The sequence below is a fragment of the Eurosta solidaginis genome, chromosome 3 (genome assembly GCF_040869045.1).
Source record: "Eurosta solidaginis isolate ZX-2024a chromosome 3, ASM4086904v1, whole genome shotgun sequence".
Classification (NCBI taxonomy): Eukaryota; Metazoa; Arthropoda; class Insecta; order Diptera; family Tephritidae; genus Eurosta; species Eurosta solidaginis.
Window position 1 is genome coordinate 268,333,832 of NC_090321.1, and position 16,649 is coordinate 268,350,480.

The window sequence follows — 16,649 nt, forward strand, 5'->3', positions numbered from 1 at the left end:
GTTTTGTTGTAGAACATAATTATATCAGGCTTATTTTTTGGCCCAGTAATACCTCCATCTGCGTGCATAGTTGAGAGCATAACTACAACTTTATTCTTGGCTGGGACAAATGAGCACATTGCAGTAGTTTCGTTAAATCCAAACAAGCTGGAATGCTCCTCCCGATTTCGAGACGGCTTGAATTCGTTTGGAATATATGTTTTATTTTTTTTACTGTATCCACCACAGACAATTTCCAAATTCTTAGTTCGTTAGCCAATGAAAGTGTAGAAAAAAAGTTGTCTATTGTGATATTTCTCCCGGATCCTTTGTATGGAGCTACCAAGTCTTTCACAACTCGCTCGCCTTGGTTTTTTTCCCGCACATTACCTTCTTTTCCTGTATACAATTGTCCCCGAAGTGGGTAGTAGCTATAAGAATCACAAGCCCACCAGATTTTGATTCCGTACTTAGCAGGCTTAGATGGCATGTACTGGGTGAATCTAGTTCGTCATCGATATGCAAATAATTGTTCATCAACAGTAATAGATTCGTGTGGACGTCCCTTATAGCTGCAGCTTTGTCAGTTTCTTGACGAGATAGTCTAGAAGTATGCCAGTCAAAACGGATGAATCGTAATATTTCTGTAAACCTGTTGCGAGACATTGTCGCGCGATATAGAGGGTAAGCGTTTTTTTTTCCAGAGTTCAGTTACTGGTTCTTTACTCGAAATATGGCAACCAGTGAAAAGCAAAATTCCAACAAAGGCTAGTAGTTCGTCATCCGTTATGGGTTTCCATGATCCCGATGGCTTTTCAGAATTTACCTCGTTCCATTGGGCGTATACATACTCAGCCTTTTTGTTTGAATATCTGCATATAAGGTCCCTTATAGGTTCACTAAATATAAGTTTGAATATATCAATTTTTGAAAGGTTTTTTGTAATGGGACTAGGCCCCATAAGGGATGTATCTCTTATTATATTATTAGCTGGTTGGCGGTTAATTCGAGGAGAGTGCTTGTACCACTTCGTACCATATTTAGAAGAGAAAAACCCGTCACTATTAGAAGCGGATAATAGTTCTTCATTATAGGCATCATCCTCATCGCTATCTGTATCATCATTTATCTCTACTTCATACTGTTCAACTTCCATATCTGAGTCTAAATTTGGTCTGATATGTACATCAATTTCACCATCGTCATCCTCAAACATTTCATCGTCCGCCTCAGAGTCAGCATCAATCGAATTCCGATAATATGCTTCCCTATCTTCCTAAGAAAGCCTATGACCAAAGAAACCAAAATGTTCACTTACCTAGAAATGAAAATGTTCGCTTACCTTACAACAGCTGCTGCAGAAAGATATTCAAACTTATTTTCACTCATATTTATTATTTATTTTTAAGTTATTTTTATTTATTTTATCCACACTCTCTAGGAAAAATAACTTCTGCTTATTCGGACACGGTGAATCGCTTTCATAAATACCGCTTTCTCAGGAACAACGGTATTTTCCAGGGCGAAGTCAATAACAAAGCAGCTGATTTGTTGAAATAAGAAGGGCGAATAAAGCAAATAATTAATAATTAATTCGCCAGACCATATGTGTCGTTCTCATTGGACAACTTTGGTCACAACTTATTCCACTTAGTAGAAAATATTATTGAAATAGATAATTTACTAATCGGGATTTAATAAAATTATATATGCGAACAATTACAAGACATTGTTTATTATAACATTCATAAATATCTCTACGCTGTAACAAGTAACAAATATGAATCTACCACGTAACATAGCAAATGAACACGGGTCACCCGGGTGGGTATTAGTAAACTTCGTACATAAAAATCTCTAGTAATCGTAAGGTTAAGAATGATACAACTTACGGTTGGCGCATTTATACGTCCTTTGATTTACTCCTCATTTGATGTGATGATAGATGATCAATGATAAATCGTATTTTGTCAATGACTATAGTGTGATTATAACTCCGAGTTTGGTGATGGGTAAAAGATTCGCGCTCCGTTGTTGCTAATGGTGGATGATGTGAATAAAAAAGAAGAGCGATGTCGTGAATCGTACTCGTATTTATAGAAGAACTATATCACTGGAAGGCAACTCCAATGTGTGTTGATTGGAAGTAGTGGATGGCAACTCCAGTCTACTTCATCTGCAGGGTTGTATGAGCGCAAGTCATACAACTGGCTAGGTGACCGAAAGTCATTTTATGCATAGTGGCCTACGAAACGGAATACTATTTAAGTAAGCTCAACTCACTTAAACACCGTCTATGAACCATTTTGAATAGCAGTGGGTCAACATGTTGCTAATTGAGCAAGCATTGTTATATGGTTGTCATATGTCGCAGTGCAGCAAAAAGTGAAAAGTTATACATATATCAGGCATCTTATGAATTTAATTGTTCACGTCAAAAATTTCTTGATATTTCATATTTGCATTGTTAATGAATTTTTAATAAACGTAAGAGAATATGAAAGGCTATCTTGCGATAGGCGATTCTCTATTCAAATGAAAATTTATTATAATTTCTTCAGCGGCCTATTTGTAGTATTGGTGATATTATTAAAATTACAAAATTAATTACGGTATGGAAAACATACATCTCCCTCTCAGGCAAATTAATTATATAACCCCAGCATTCACTTTTATATTCAAACTAATAATTTAATCTTTTATTCCACTCTTCTTATGCTTTGGTGTTTGACTGTTGTATTCCTATTGTGAATCATTTCTTTTAGTACAATTACTTCATAAGGATTAACAGAACTCAATGTAAATAGGTTCGATTCTGACTTTGTTTTAAAATTCCAAGTGATGATATACAAATTCCACAAATTATACATACAAATTATGTTCCTACGCTAAGTATATCTGTGGAAATTTGAAAAAACAACCTATTTCGAGTTAGGATAATGGCGATACATAGACCTTTATCTGAAAAGCTGGCCACAATTCACCATTGTAGCTTCCTATATTTTGTAGCAGCCATTTGGCGCTAGGGCTGTAAGTAAGTAACACAGGAAGATCTGTAACGGATTTCTGTTATGAAGCCGGAATATCACTTTTATCCTAACTCGAATTAGGTTGTTTTTTCAAATTGCCAAAGGTATGTATATTTATATGTTTATGTTTATATGTAGTAGTTAATTAGGGCTTTTAAATCGCCGATTTGTGGGTTGGTAGGGTTGGATGGTCGGTGGTTGCTCTTGTTGCTCCTGGGCAGAAGTTCACTAGTGTTGCTGCAGATGGGGAGGTTCGGCTATGAGGCGTTCCATCAGACAAAAAAAACTACTATTTCATTTAATGTATATAATATGTTTCAATTAATCCACTTTAACCCTAGAAGGGTACGGTTAAATTGTAGGCGCTTATAGGTACCGATAAGTAAATTTTACTCACTTCAAAATTTTACGTTATTATCTGATTTATTTTGTAAAGTAGTAGTTTAAAATTAAAAGAATTGAAAGCCAGGATATAATATAAGAGTAATTTTTTATTAAAATATATAAAATAAACAAAAAGAATACTTTATTATTGATTTTTATGATTATGAATGCATACAAATTGTGTTACAAGCACAGTCGGGGCACCTTTTTTGTGCATGTTCACCGCAAATAGCTAATCCACAATTGCAATAAGTGGTCGTGTATCTACGTTTGGTATAACTACAAATATTACAGTACTTCCTTGGCCCCTTTTGGTTTTCTCCGGCACTATGGGCCTCTTGGCTTGGCCTACAATATTTTGAATGGATTTTTTCAACGCCAGGCTCATGTTTGTATTAGTTGCTAATCTTTTCCTTTGAAATCCTCCCATTAACTCCTTGTGTAGAGATAACATTAAATTAAGTCGGGATTCTGGCTTTTGCCCACGGCTACACATGTTGTGCGCGTAAACGATTTATGCGTTTATTGCAGCTATATTCATCATATTTTGGAAAAATGCTTGAGGCCACCTTCTGGTTTTCCTGCCATGGTTCATGTTTTGGCACATCTGATCAAAACTGTCAACTCCTCCTTTTGTCGAGTTGTACACATGCAGACATACTTTCCGACTGTTGCTTAATCGTTTTTGGACAAAAACGCTTAGGCTTGCATTCGTAATTTATTAAGTGCGATCGGACTTTTTTTTTATTTTATTATTATTTTATTTTATTTTATTATTTATAATTGTGGGTAAAAATGCTGTGCTCTTTGATGTGACGGGTAATTTTTTGTTGGTTTTTGGTACCCTTGGTATGACTGCTACATGCCATTGGCGTGGTTCGTCCTAAAATTCTGGTTGTCTAATTTCTGACATAAATCGAGGACCTGAGGTAAATCGACTGGTTCCTTCATACCTAGCAATCTTGGCAAGTCTCCATTTAATCCTCGAATAAATGTATCCAATGCTTTGTTCCTATATGACTCTGTGAGCATTAGCTGCGTTTCACTACTCATACCTTCATAACCCAATTTGTTTAGAATGAGAGATAGGTGTTTATACACTTGTTGATAGAATACGTCTATCGATTTATCACCTTGTATGAGTGTGGTCATTTGATATTCCAAGGTTGATAGGTCTCGTCTATCTGCGTAGTGCATAGCGAGACACTTCGTAATTGGTCCCCAATTCAGAGGGGTATTATAGGATTCTAATGCCGCATCGGCATTTCCCATTGTCTTATTTCTTATTATACTAAGGATGCCATAGTATTTTCGTGTACCCCTTAGTGGTTCGTATAAATTCAGAATACGATCGACACTTTTCTTTCAGGAGTTGAATTCTCCTGGGCGACCTGAGAAATCGTTTAGACACTTGGCCACATCTGGTATTTTGTCTAATTCTCCTAGGTTTCCTCTTTGTTCCTCTACAATGTCTTGGTCTCCCGCTGTAGCCAAGCTACAATTTGGGTTTAAAATATTTTGGACTACCTGTGGTCCTTGTTGTGTCAATACTTTAGCTGCAATTTCAGCTATAAGATTCCTTAGCTCCGTTATATTTAATTGCTCGTTTTGATTATTGATCTGGGGGCTGTGGGGTTTTGATTTTGGAAAAGGATCGAAGGTCTAACTAAATTGTTGGGGTTGGCCATGTTGAAAATTATGCCGTTTGTCCCTTTTAGGAATTTCCTATTCTAATTTTTGCACTTTAAAAAACTTAGTTCTGTTTTCAATAATTTTTATTAACTTTTATTTTCTATATAATTTCTTAGCAACTTCTATCATTTGTCTGGTTTCAGATACTAGGGTATCTGGGTTATCGTAGTCTTCTGCTATGGCTACTTTATTCAAATCAAATTTCCTTTATTTAATTTTAAGCAGCGATATTAAATTTTTCCTCACACACTATTTTTCCCAACCATATTTTCCTTCCCTTTTTTCCTTTTATTGGATTTTAGGTAGAATAATTTATTATTAATTAATTTTTCCTGACAAATTTTCTCTTTCCAGGCTAAATATGTGTCTTAATTTTTAAGCTTAGGTTAAAAAAAAAATTGTTTTTATCTCTTTGCTCACTGTTGGTGGTTGGTGTAATTTTTCTAGTGCTGCTACTTGTCTTCTCTTACTCTGGAGGCTGTAGGGTTTTTTCCTCTCGTTTCAAGCTTTTTATTCCACTTCCACTGCGCGCTTGGCCCGCTGAGGAAATTTTTTATGTTGTTATTTTTTATTTTTTGCTCCACGAACGTTTTTTTTTTTTTTAAATGTTTTCCTATGCCGCGGGCTGGTACGTTATACCACCGGTTTGCTTTGGCTACTACGGGGCCCACTGCTATAGCCGCAAATATTAATGTATGTCGCGGGTCCTTTTTTTCACAGGATTTTCACTTTTCTGATAAATTTTTTTTTCACTGACGTATTTTTTCCGCGAGTCCTTATTTTATATTTTCAGGACTTTCACACGCGTACTTTTATCGCGAGTCCTTACTTTTCAGGACTTTCACACGCGATTTCCCGGGAGACTTTTTTTCCGCGAGTCCTTACTTTGTATTTTCAGGACTTTCACACGCGTATTTTTATCGTTAGTCCTTACTTTGTATTTTCAGGACTTTACACGCGATTTCCCGGGAGACTTTTTGTCTCGGGCGCCAAATAATAAAACGGATGTTTTATTTTTTACCGGGCTCGCTTCGGGAACATTTTCTTTATTGAAGATCTAAAAAATACTAGACTAATTTACAGCAATTTTCTTATTTATACTAGAATTGTGCCTGCGCTGCAACTGCACATGCCCTATTTTCCCTATGTGCTGGAAATATTGGAAAGTATTTCCTATGTAAATAATTTTGTTTTTGCATTTTTCAGTACGACCTATATTCGCATAATTCTGGCTCGACATGTTACCGTATGGCCGGTTCAGGTTTGAATGTATGTGATATGTCAATATATGGATTGACGGCGTGTCGCTTTGAAATGCTTGAGTGGCCAAATTTTCAAGTGACATACTTTTTGACTGTTGCTTAATCGTTTTTGGACAAAAACGCTTAGGCTTGCATTCGTAATTTATTAAGTGCGATCGGACTTGGGTTAGCGATCACATTGCGCAAAGTGTTTTGGGAATTTTATTTGGGTTGCCGAAATATGAGTAGTAGTATTTCGGCAAAACAATTTAAGAATTTTTTGTCAGCTATTTGTTTAGCTGCAAACAATTTATGAGACTAATTTATGGTATGGGTACGATTAGCTTATGCTAAGCGAACAATGTGGGTGGTATCAGTTACTTAACCAATTGTAAGTGATAAAAATGGATAATTTATTGAATGGGATCGGCTAGCTCTGGTAGACGATCCTCTTGTGGACGACGTGGGTGGTATTACATTGTTCCAAGTTAACTTGTACATAATTTCCTGTATACAATTTAGCAAATTACAATAACCTATTTAAATACAGAAGTACATGTATGTGTATAATGTATTTGTCGGTCAATGTGACAAATAGACAAGCGTGTCAGTCAGCGTGACTAATTGACCGATGTAAACAAATATGTGCAACTAATGCAGAAATGCATTTTGAGCTCGAGTGGCTATTTGGGTTATTAATAGTTTGCTACATGTGTGTATATGTACATATGTATGTATACGTATTGGACAATTGAATGCAGTGAAAGTGAAACGAATTCTAAGGCATGTTACACCACATGTTCGACGATTGATCAAAGTATGCAAATATTCCAAAAGCAGCTTTCCGTTTTTAATTAGACATGTAACACACAATACTACACTAAGACCACGTTTACGATTTACGTTTACGTTTACACGTGCCTTAATCCACACTAAAAGTTTAAAAATAATAAAATGGTTTATAGATAACCTACGCCGTTACGTATGTTCCATTCCTGGAAGCTAGATTATTTTCTGTTAAGTTTTCACGTTTCTCTTTTATTTTGTGCTTCCAATTGGATATTACACTCTAGGGGTGGACATTTTTCTGTGAAAAATAATCCACATCCCTAAAATTTGTTGATTATTACCGATTATGGCAGGGAAAAATTTATATGGGAAATTTAGTTATATAATCAACGATTAGAGTTAAGTACAAAAATGAAGACAATCTCATTATATGCAAACTAGATCTAAAGAAACCCTTAAAAATAAGTACGATTCGTACCGTACCAATCGCGGAATGCTCCTTTAATAAAAATATGATTTCGAAATCTTGTGCTTGTATTGTGTTCTGTAGGAATTTAGAAATGTATTTGTGTAACCTCGTATTTCATTATACACCGATATCATAGACAAATTTTTTCTTCGTATCAACAAAAGGAATCATGATTCCAATGATCCGCATAAGTAGAGCGAAAAACAGATTATGCCTTATATGCATATATAAATTTATTAGGGTATGTCCTTTTTGTGTTATTATTATTATTTCTACTTATAAAAACATTGAATTCATTTAGCCAAAAAAATATATATATATATGTGAAGAAAACTAACTATAAGTACCTTTCTTAATTGTGCTCGTAATATTTCATATATAAAAACAATTATTATTAATATATTAGATTTAAGAAAACTGATTAAAAAATCCAAACAATTGTAAAAACAATTAAAAAATATAGTTAAATTAAATTTAAATAATTGTGAGCATCGACTGATAACAAAATGTATTATTTAATTAGTTATAGAAAGAAAAATATTTATTTTGTAATTACTTTATGTAAGCAATAATAAAAATAATAAAAATGACTTACAATAAAAGGTACAATATTAGTGAATGTAAATTTTTGGAATTCTCTTAAATACATTTTCAACAGTCGGCGTGGTTTATAAAATCAAGAATATTTTGAGTCCTTATATCCGATAACCTACCTGCCGGTCGTTTACAACTTCTTTAGTGCCCATTATGCCGATTACTCCTATTTTCCGCATGCGCGCTTAGGGCCCAATGACCGGTACAAACCGCTATAAGTTTATGGTTGCGAGCCCCGGCCTTATCAATATATTAATTGTCCCTCAATCACTGTAGTTTGGCCATGTATGTAAAAAAAAAAAATGTAAGGCGCGATAACTTCCGAAGAGATCTACGGCCGAGCTTCTCTTCCAATTTGCGTCGTGCTCTCTTGATTTTCCCTACAAATTGGCCGCACGGGACCTACATGTTTTATGCCGACTCCGAACGGCATCTGCAAGGCAGATGAGTTTTCACTGAGAGCTTTTCATGGCAGAAATACACTCGGAGCGCTTGCCAAACACTGCCGAGGGGCGACCCCGCTTAGAAAAATTTTCTTCTAATTGAAAAACTTTATTTCTAAAATTTTGATGTTGCTTTGCCCGGGGTGCGAACCCAGGGCATACGGTGTGGTAGGCGGAGCACGCTACCATCACACCTCGGTGGCCATGTATGTAGCTCTTGATATTATATAGAGGCACTCTTCCACTTTTCCTGAGCTTTTTTTACCTACAAATTTCGAGTTTCTCCCCAAGGAATATGCCTATCTCGAAGCTGGTTATTCCCTCACCTTCTTTTGAGCCCCTACGTGCCAGCTCATCAGGCATCTCATTTCCCTCGATTCCCCTATGGCTCTGGCTAGCATGACCCTGCTAATTTTTGAACTAGTGTATGTTGGAGCTAGCGCCTTTATTGTTGCTTCACTGCCAGAAAAAAATAGATACCTTGTCATTTATGATCCGAACCTGGAGTGGCTTGCCAAATCGCGAGAAATTCGAATAGATAGAGTAGCTGTGTCTCAGTACAGTTTCTTTCGACGTACATAGTATGTGCATATTTATGGGAAGCAGGTTTAAGATGGGATCTGAGACCGCGGTACTACTACTAACTCTCGCTCACTCTAGCTCTGCTGATATCTCGCGATTTAAAAGAAATATCGAGATCTGATATTGGTCCTAAAACTCCTGATGCTATCGCACAGCTTTCACGTTGTTGAAAGGGCCTTTGCACATGAACAAACGCGGCCAGAATGAACTTGTTATGCAAACGGAACTTCCCCACTACTCGCACTACCTCATGTATTACAGTCTTTGTGAATTTTCCCGTCAGATATGCATACTGTGCTGTGGAAAGGAGAATCTCATCAAGAAGTTTCTCTTATGAGATTTATCCGCTTGAAACCGCTAGCTCATGTCCCCTTCTGCCCAAGGGGATAACGTCATCTACAACATAGGGATTTATGGTGAGAAGCTATTTATTACCCTGGCAATTTTACCTTCTGCCAAAAGTTGCTTCCTGTTGTTATGCTTTTTCCGCTCTCCCTCCAATTCCATCCGGACAGTAAGCCCATGTCCCATCAGTGCGCTTGGCCGTTGAATGCCTTTTGGCTAGAATCTTTTCAAGCCCGGCTGAGTTCTTCGTGCACTCAATGTTGTCGCCAGAAATTTTCGTATTTCGTATGGCTTTTTTATATTCCCTCATCAAGAGAATGTCACCTATTGAAAGGCTTTCATCCGGGTTATCTGAAGGTTGAATAGGAGTCTTGTTTCTACAGACCCTATCACTGAATATCCTGTTGAATCGACTCCAAGATATTCGCTTCAGATTTCTGTGCAATGGCTTTACTTCACTCTCCCAAACAATAATGAATAGGATCATGCGATGATGGGTTAAGGAGACTTATTTCAACACTTTCGGGAAGACGAAGGTGGAAGCGTTCCCCTGAGAGAGTGAGTCATATGTATAAGCCGAGACGATTTTTAAGCTTCGACCGCTTCGTGATTCAACGTTCATCACTGCAACGTCGTAGATATTGAAATTAACAAGGATACACGCGCCCGGCTTACCTTCTCCATGTGTGTAAAACCGGTTTTAGTTTCTTGTCTCTAGGCCGATTACATTTGAGTGCCAGATCCATGGTTCCTGCACTAGGCAGATATCAATGTCCTCCCTAAGAAAGACCATACGGTTATCCGAGGCAATTTTGGCATGTTGCAAGTTTATCTGCACCACTCTCACCATTGGACCGGGGACGCTCTTGTTGTCTGTCAGCAGTTGAGCTCATCTAAAAGTCTGTTGGCATCATCAACCTCCTCAAATTTTTTGCCTGTGTTGTCGCTGCTGTAAAAATGTTCAGCTTAAATTCCCTAATACCGAGCCGCAACCTTCTTCGTTTCAGATCAGCAGCAGTACCAATTAGCTGTTCCCCTATTTTGAGGACTGCCCGGTCGTCCATCGGAAAATCCGCATGCTTCAAATATTGGAAGAGTTTTCGCCCACCAAAATACTCCTAAATATTCCCGAAACCGTGGTCGGCCCACGTTATTTCTGATATTAAAATTTTTCCAGCCAAGTTTACCAGATTCGGTATAAAACATGAAGGCCCCCGCAAATTTGTATGAAAAATGAAAAGGCAATACAACACAAATTTCTACCTTGATCTCCTCGAAGGTAAGTAAATCTCTCTAAAATATGTATTATTGTATTATTTATCGATAAGGTTCATCGCAAACAATCCCCAATAACCTTCTAGGCTGACAGTGAAATTGATTACATATCGTGGGACAATTGATAAAGTGTATAATTCCCTTCGCTTATTCAAACTCGATATTTTATATCACATATTTTTTCTACTTTAGTTTCTCTTTTATGTGTATATTTTTATTTGAAAGAAAGAAAACCAACAGTAAAATGTCTTGTTTGTTGATCTCAATACATCGGTTTACCTTCCCAATGTTTTCAGATGCTGCAAGCAGTTGTAAAATTTGTTTTGTCTATGCGATTGTAGAACAGATATTCAATAGAATCTTAATTGATTGTTGAAGAAAATCATTCCAATCCCATGAGAATGGGAGCTACGTTTGAATTCAAACTTGATTTTAAATTACGGGTTGAATCATGCATGAATAAGGAATTCAACGACCCAAATGCTACTAAAATGCTTGTTGCATATACTGGTATACATGCTTCTATAACCTGAAAGTCTAGAGATCATTATCAGACAGCTCCTTTATAACCCAAGCGTCAAGCAATAAGCTCACTTGTCACCAGCACATTTCTCAGAGCTTCGTTCCAGCCCCTACGGGCCATACCTATATACGCACATTATGGTGGTTTTTATAAATCAATTAAACCACTTTTTCCAGTCTCACCCTTCAAAGTCACCCGCGCACCCAAGTTCAAAAATATTACATACATATTTTATTCCTGATTGGAGACGGCTTAGAAGTATCGCACAGAGGTCAAAGTTATTTATTTATGGAGACTCAAAAAATAATCAGAAAGTAATCCAAAAGTGATTCTGAAATTGTTTCGAAAATTTCCTCAAAATAATAAATCAGAAATATTTCTTGAAGTCATCCCGAAATGTTCAACAACAAATGAAGCACCAGCTCCATGTTACTTGATACGCACTCGTTACTAATTAACATGATGTGTCCACCTTTAATGGAATGAACTGCTATTTCTTATTTTTATGCAAGAACAATCGTTTGTATGAGATATATGTTATACTAGAAGACCCGGCAGACGTTGTCCTGTCCTAAATTTGGCCTACCTGCATACATTTTAATAAGCTTTTTCCGTCTGACTCTGCCCTCCCCCCTCTTCACTTTTTCCTAATCATTTTATTCATTCCTCCCTCCGTCTTTTTCGCTTAATCTATCTCCATCTTCCTCTCATTCTATCTCAATCTCCTCTCTTCTCTCTTCTCACTTCTCTCAATTCCTTCTCATTCTTCTGCATCCTTATTGCCTGCCCCAGAGGGTGGTATTTATTTTATTCCAGTCCCAGTCCCACTCCGAGTCTCAGTCCCAGTCCTAGTCCTAATCCTAGTCCCAGTCCGTCTCTGGATAATATATTACTCTGTACTAAACCACTCATCAACAGCTTTCATTTGATATCCATATTGTATAAACACTGTCTAGGCATTCACTGGCTCACGTTTTGGCCTATATCTCGAAACCCTAGTCACCCAGGGGTATGAAAATTACCCTCTACTAAAAAACTCATCAACAGCGTTCATTTGTTATCCATATTCTATAAACATATTCTAGGGGTACTCGGGTCCACGTTTCGGCCTATATCTCGAGAACCTGTCGATCGCAACCAAACCTATGTAGTAAACACCGCGTGAGGTTTGCGCAACTTGTGTGAAAGTTTGAACAAAATCGACCGACGCATCTCTTCAAACACCGGCGACCAACTAACACACATTTTTGCATTTCTTTTTATATATGGCTAGCCTGGAACTAAACTGGTATATGTAACATTTTTTCAGAAATCGAGATATGTTCCTTTTTTAACTTGAAAGAGATAAATTTATCCGTGCAAAATTGATTTATATCTTATTTCTGTATCAAAGTATCCAAAAGATAAAAATATCACTTTATAATTCACGTCCTTTTGTCATTTCAAGAAATTCTAAAGTGGTCCAACTAGCATAGACTAACATAGGCCAGTATGATCTTACAAACTTGTTGAAACTAAACTGGTCTATGTGCATTATGGTTACAAAAAATCGATTTATTTGAATCATAACTGGCAACACTGTAAATGTCATTGTCATTCATTATCAGCTGATATTATCTTTTGTCAGCAATTGTGTTTGCAGGTTAATTTGCGTGTTTTAAATGAATAGGAGACATTTGAGTAACAGTGTACATACAGGCTTCTTAGTAAAAATCCACAGACGCAGACCGACCAACCATGTCTGCACGAATGAGACGTCTACTCCGAAACGCTACTATCCATAATTATAGAGAAAGTGACTCTGAATCTGAAGATTTTGGCTCTAGTGATGAGGAAGATTTGTATGTACCTCATACTCATGAGGTCGATTCTGATGAAGGTATTTACGTATTTTGTATCGAGTTTGTGGTCTGTTCGGGCTGATTCCATGCGCACAGGTTACTTGCAAGCAGACACCTGCATGACATTGGAAACCGCTTATCGACCTGTAACCTAATAAATGTTATATTTCTTTGTGTAATGACAAATACGACTTTAGATTGCTTTACTTTTGTATCGAGGTATCTACTTACTTTTTTTCAATTAACAGAAACAGTGGAGTTAGTTAATGAGAGTATGAACAATCAGCCCCCGCCGCCTAGGGGACGAAAGAAGCAGAGGCAAGAACAAACTTGGGGGAAAACTGAAAGAAAGCGAAAAAGAGCAACAGGTCAAGAGTATATTAACACAAGAGGAAATGTCAATGAGACAGTGGCCCGCCCATTCAAAAAGATATTCATGATAAGTTAAGAAGCTGGGATTCTCAAACTGTCTGGTTGTGTGGTGCAGTAACCGTCTCAGCGAGTTCTTGCAGAATTCACACCAGATCAGGGCAGCGACATACGCGTTTTGAAATTCAAAAAAATGCAGGACATAAGAAAAATGTTGAAATTTGTACCACCGATTCATCAACCCTATTACCAGTCCCTTCCACATGAAAACCGCAGAGGTGAAACAGAAAAAAATCCAAAAGATTTTCGACCAGCCCGCCGTGAAGAAGACTAGGTTACTGTTACTTTTAATGCAGAGGTGATCATTTGCGATCATTTTTAATCAAAGTACTTACTTTCACTTATTTGTTTGTTGTTTTATTCATATTATTTCCAATTTGTAGTTCAACCTTCCTTAAAAATTTAAAATTCTAAACTAGTCTATGTAACAAGTTTTTTGTTAAAAAAATATTATATAAAAAACGTTTCTATAATAATTTTTTTTTTAATGCAGAATATTATGTTAGCTATTAAGCTAACATAATAATGTACAACATTCACTTAACATACAGCGACAATCGCACACTGTATTAAAAAGCGTTTCATCTGTTTTCTCAACTTTTGTATTTTGTTACATAGACCAGTTTAGTTCCAGGCTAGCCATTTATAGATTTTTATTTTTCACACTTCACTATAATATTAAAACGAAATGCAGATTTTCGTTGCTTTTGAAATTCGGCTTAAAAATTGCACATGGAACAACTAAAGACTCTCCTGAATTAAAAAAAAATGTCATACTACCTCTAAATCGCGAAACCCCTCACCCTCTCGGCGGGCCTGGTGATGTGCTGTACTTGATATCATTCGCTTTAATATTTTTTATTGATAAGCACGTTGTTTAATTAAACCCCAACCTATTACACGGAAGTATATCCGCACCCCTGAAAATGTGAGTGCCGGTGCGTATACGTAACATTTTATTATTACGTATAAACAAATAAAAAAATTTGCAATAAAACAATATTGCGACTATAAACTGAGATATAACCTATCCTATCTCTCAAGCTAGATCAAACTACAAACGGGGTGTAAAACAAATTAAAATCGGTTGAGTAGTTTAGGAGTCTATTTGCGCCAAACATAGTCACACGTGATTTTTATATATTAAGATGTACGACCGACATCAACGATTTTTTCCCAACACAATATGTGCCACATACGAAACATTTGAAGCTTCGGTCGAATAAATTGTGGAAGATATGACAAAGAACCTCTTTTGTTACAAAAATCGGTTGTATGGGGGATAAGTGTCCGACAAATGTCTAATCGGACACCAAATATACTCGCTGACCAAATTTCATCAAGATATCTCAAAAAATTAGGCTAGATCAACTCAGATCGTCATCCTGATCATTTCGGTATATTTATTAGTGCGTCTATTTCTTCCGGTTTAATTACATATAATTTTGAGATTCGTGACAAACCTAATATACCATTTCATTGTCATGAAAGGTATTAAAAGGTGTAAGTACCAAGTACTTGTGAAGTTCGACGTGTGGACATACCGGTATACGTTTATGAAAATATTGCTTCTAAGTTAACTAAAGCTCCCCATGTGTTGAAATAAAAACCGAACAGAGGTAACTTTACCAGAAACAAGCAATTTCTGATTTTTTGAGAACAACCTTCTTAATGGTAACAATCGACGCCGACAAATTATTGTTTTATTATAGGTTTAATATTGATATCGAAATATTGTTGTCAGTTTTGCATTTGTTAAAAGCTTTCTATCGTTTTGTTATCAGCTTGTCATTGTCTTTTTATTAGTTTCTAATTGGCTGGTTATCGAAGTTGACCGATTTTATATCGAAGTTTTATATGTATATATTTCATAACAAGCCGTTGAGTCGTCGTTAACAAATCGACAACATGCCGAAAACAAATGGGTAACGCTTCGATCACAAATCTAGAAGCTTCCAAAAATATATTGGCATCCTTTTTATAACAAATCGATTTATTTTCGGTAAATAAACGATAGCTTTTTGATAACAAAGCTATCGATTTCGATAACACTTTCATAAGAAATCGGTAACTTTTCGATGACAAATCCAAAACTTTTCGACAACAAACAAATTTGTTTCGGATTGATTTTACCTTATTTTATTTTATTTTATTCTTTTTTATTTAATTTTATTTTATTTTCTTTATTTTATTTTATTTTATTTTCTTTATTTTATTTTATTTTATTTTAGTTTATTTTGCTTTATTTTGTTTTACATTATTTTATTTCATTTTGTTTTATTTTAATCAATTTTATTTTATTTCACTTTATTTTATTTTATTTTGTTAATAATTTTTCCCATATTATTAACTATATTTATTGTATTATTAATTTTATTTAATCTTAATATATAAAAAACACGTGTCACACTTTTGAGGCCAATGGACTCCTAAACTACTGAACCGATTTTTAATTTGTTTTGCAGCCCGTGTGTAGTTTGATCTAACTTGAAATATAGGATAGGTTATATCTCAGTTTATAGTCGCAATATTATTTTATTGCAGAGCTCACAGAGTATATTAACTTTGATTGGATAACGGTTGGTTGTACAGGTATAAAGGAATCGAGATAGATATACACTTCCATATATCAAAATCATCAGTATCGAAAAAAATTCGATTGAGCCATGTCCGTCCGTCCGTCCGTCCGTTAACACGATAACTTGAGTAAATTTTGAGGTATCTTGATGAAATTTGGTACGTAGGTTCCTAGGCACTCATCTCTGATCGCTATTTAAAATGAACGATATCGGACTATAACCACGCCCACTTTTTCGATATCGAAAATTTCGAAAAATCGAAAAAGTGCGATAATTCATTACCAACTACGGATAAAGCGATGAAACTTGGCAGGTGAGTTGAACTTATGACGCCGAATAGAAAATTAATAAAATTTTGGACAATGGGCGTGGCACCGCCCACTTTTAAAAGAAGGTAATTTAAAAATTTTGCAAACTGTAATTTGGCAGTCATTGAAGATATCATGATGAAATTT

General features: G+C 36.0%; 2 protein-coding genes across 3 annotated transcripts in view; both read left to right on the plus strand.

The window, feature by feature from the left end:
- The window catches only part of LOC137245549 (protein wech-like), a 151,402-nt gene extending 140,711 nt beyond the window's left edge, over positions 1–10,691 (plus strand). Inside the window, exon 5 of one of the 2 annotated variants that reach the window (XM_067776409.1) lies at positions 10,555–10,691. In XM_067776409.1, coding sequence (XP_067632510.1) covers positions 10,555–10,592 — 38 coding nt within the window. In that variant the 3' untranslated portion in view covers positions 10,593–10,691. Of the gene's footprint in view, positions 1–1,420; positions 8,203–10,554 lie in introns of those variants that run through there. The other variant, XM_067776407.1, reaches the window with a different exon arrangement.
- Aldh-III (Aldehyde dehydrogenase type III) overlaps positions 10,692–16,649 on the plus strand; it is a 659,088-nt gene continuing 653,130 nt past the window's right edge. Inside the window, exon 1 of the mRNA XM_067776411.1 lies at positions 10,692–10,826. The gene's annotated coding sequence lies outside the window, so the exon portion shown is untranslated. The remainder of the gene's footprint in view (positions 10,827–16,649) is intronic.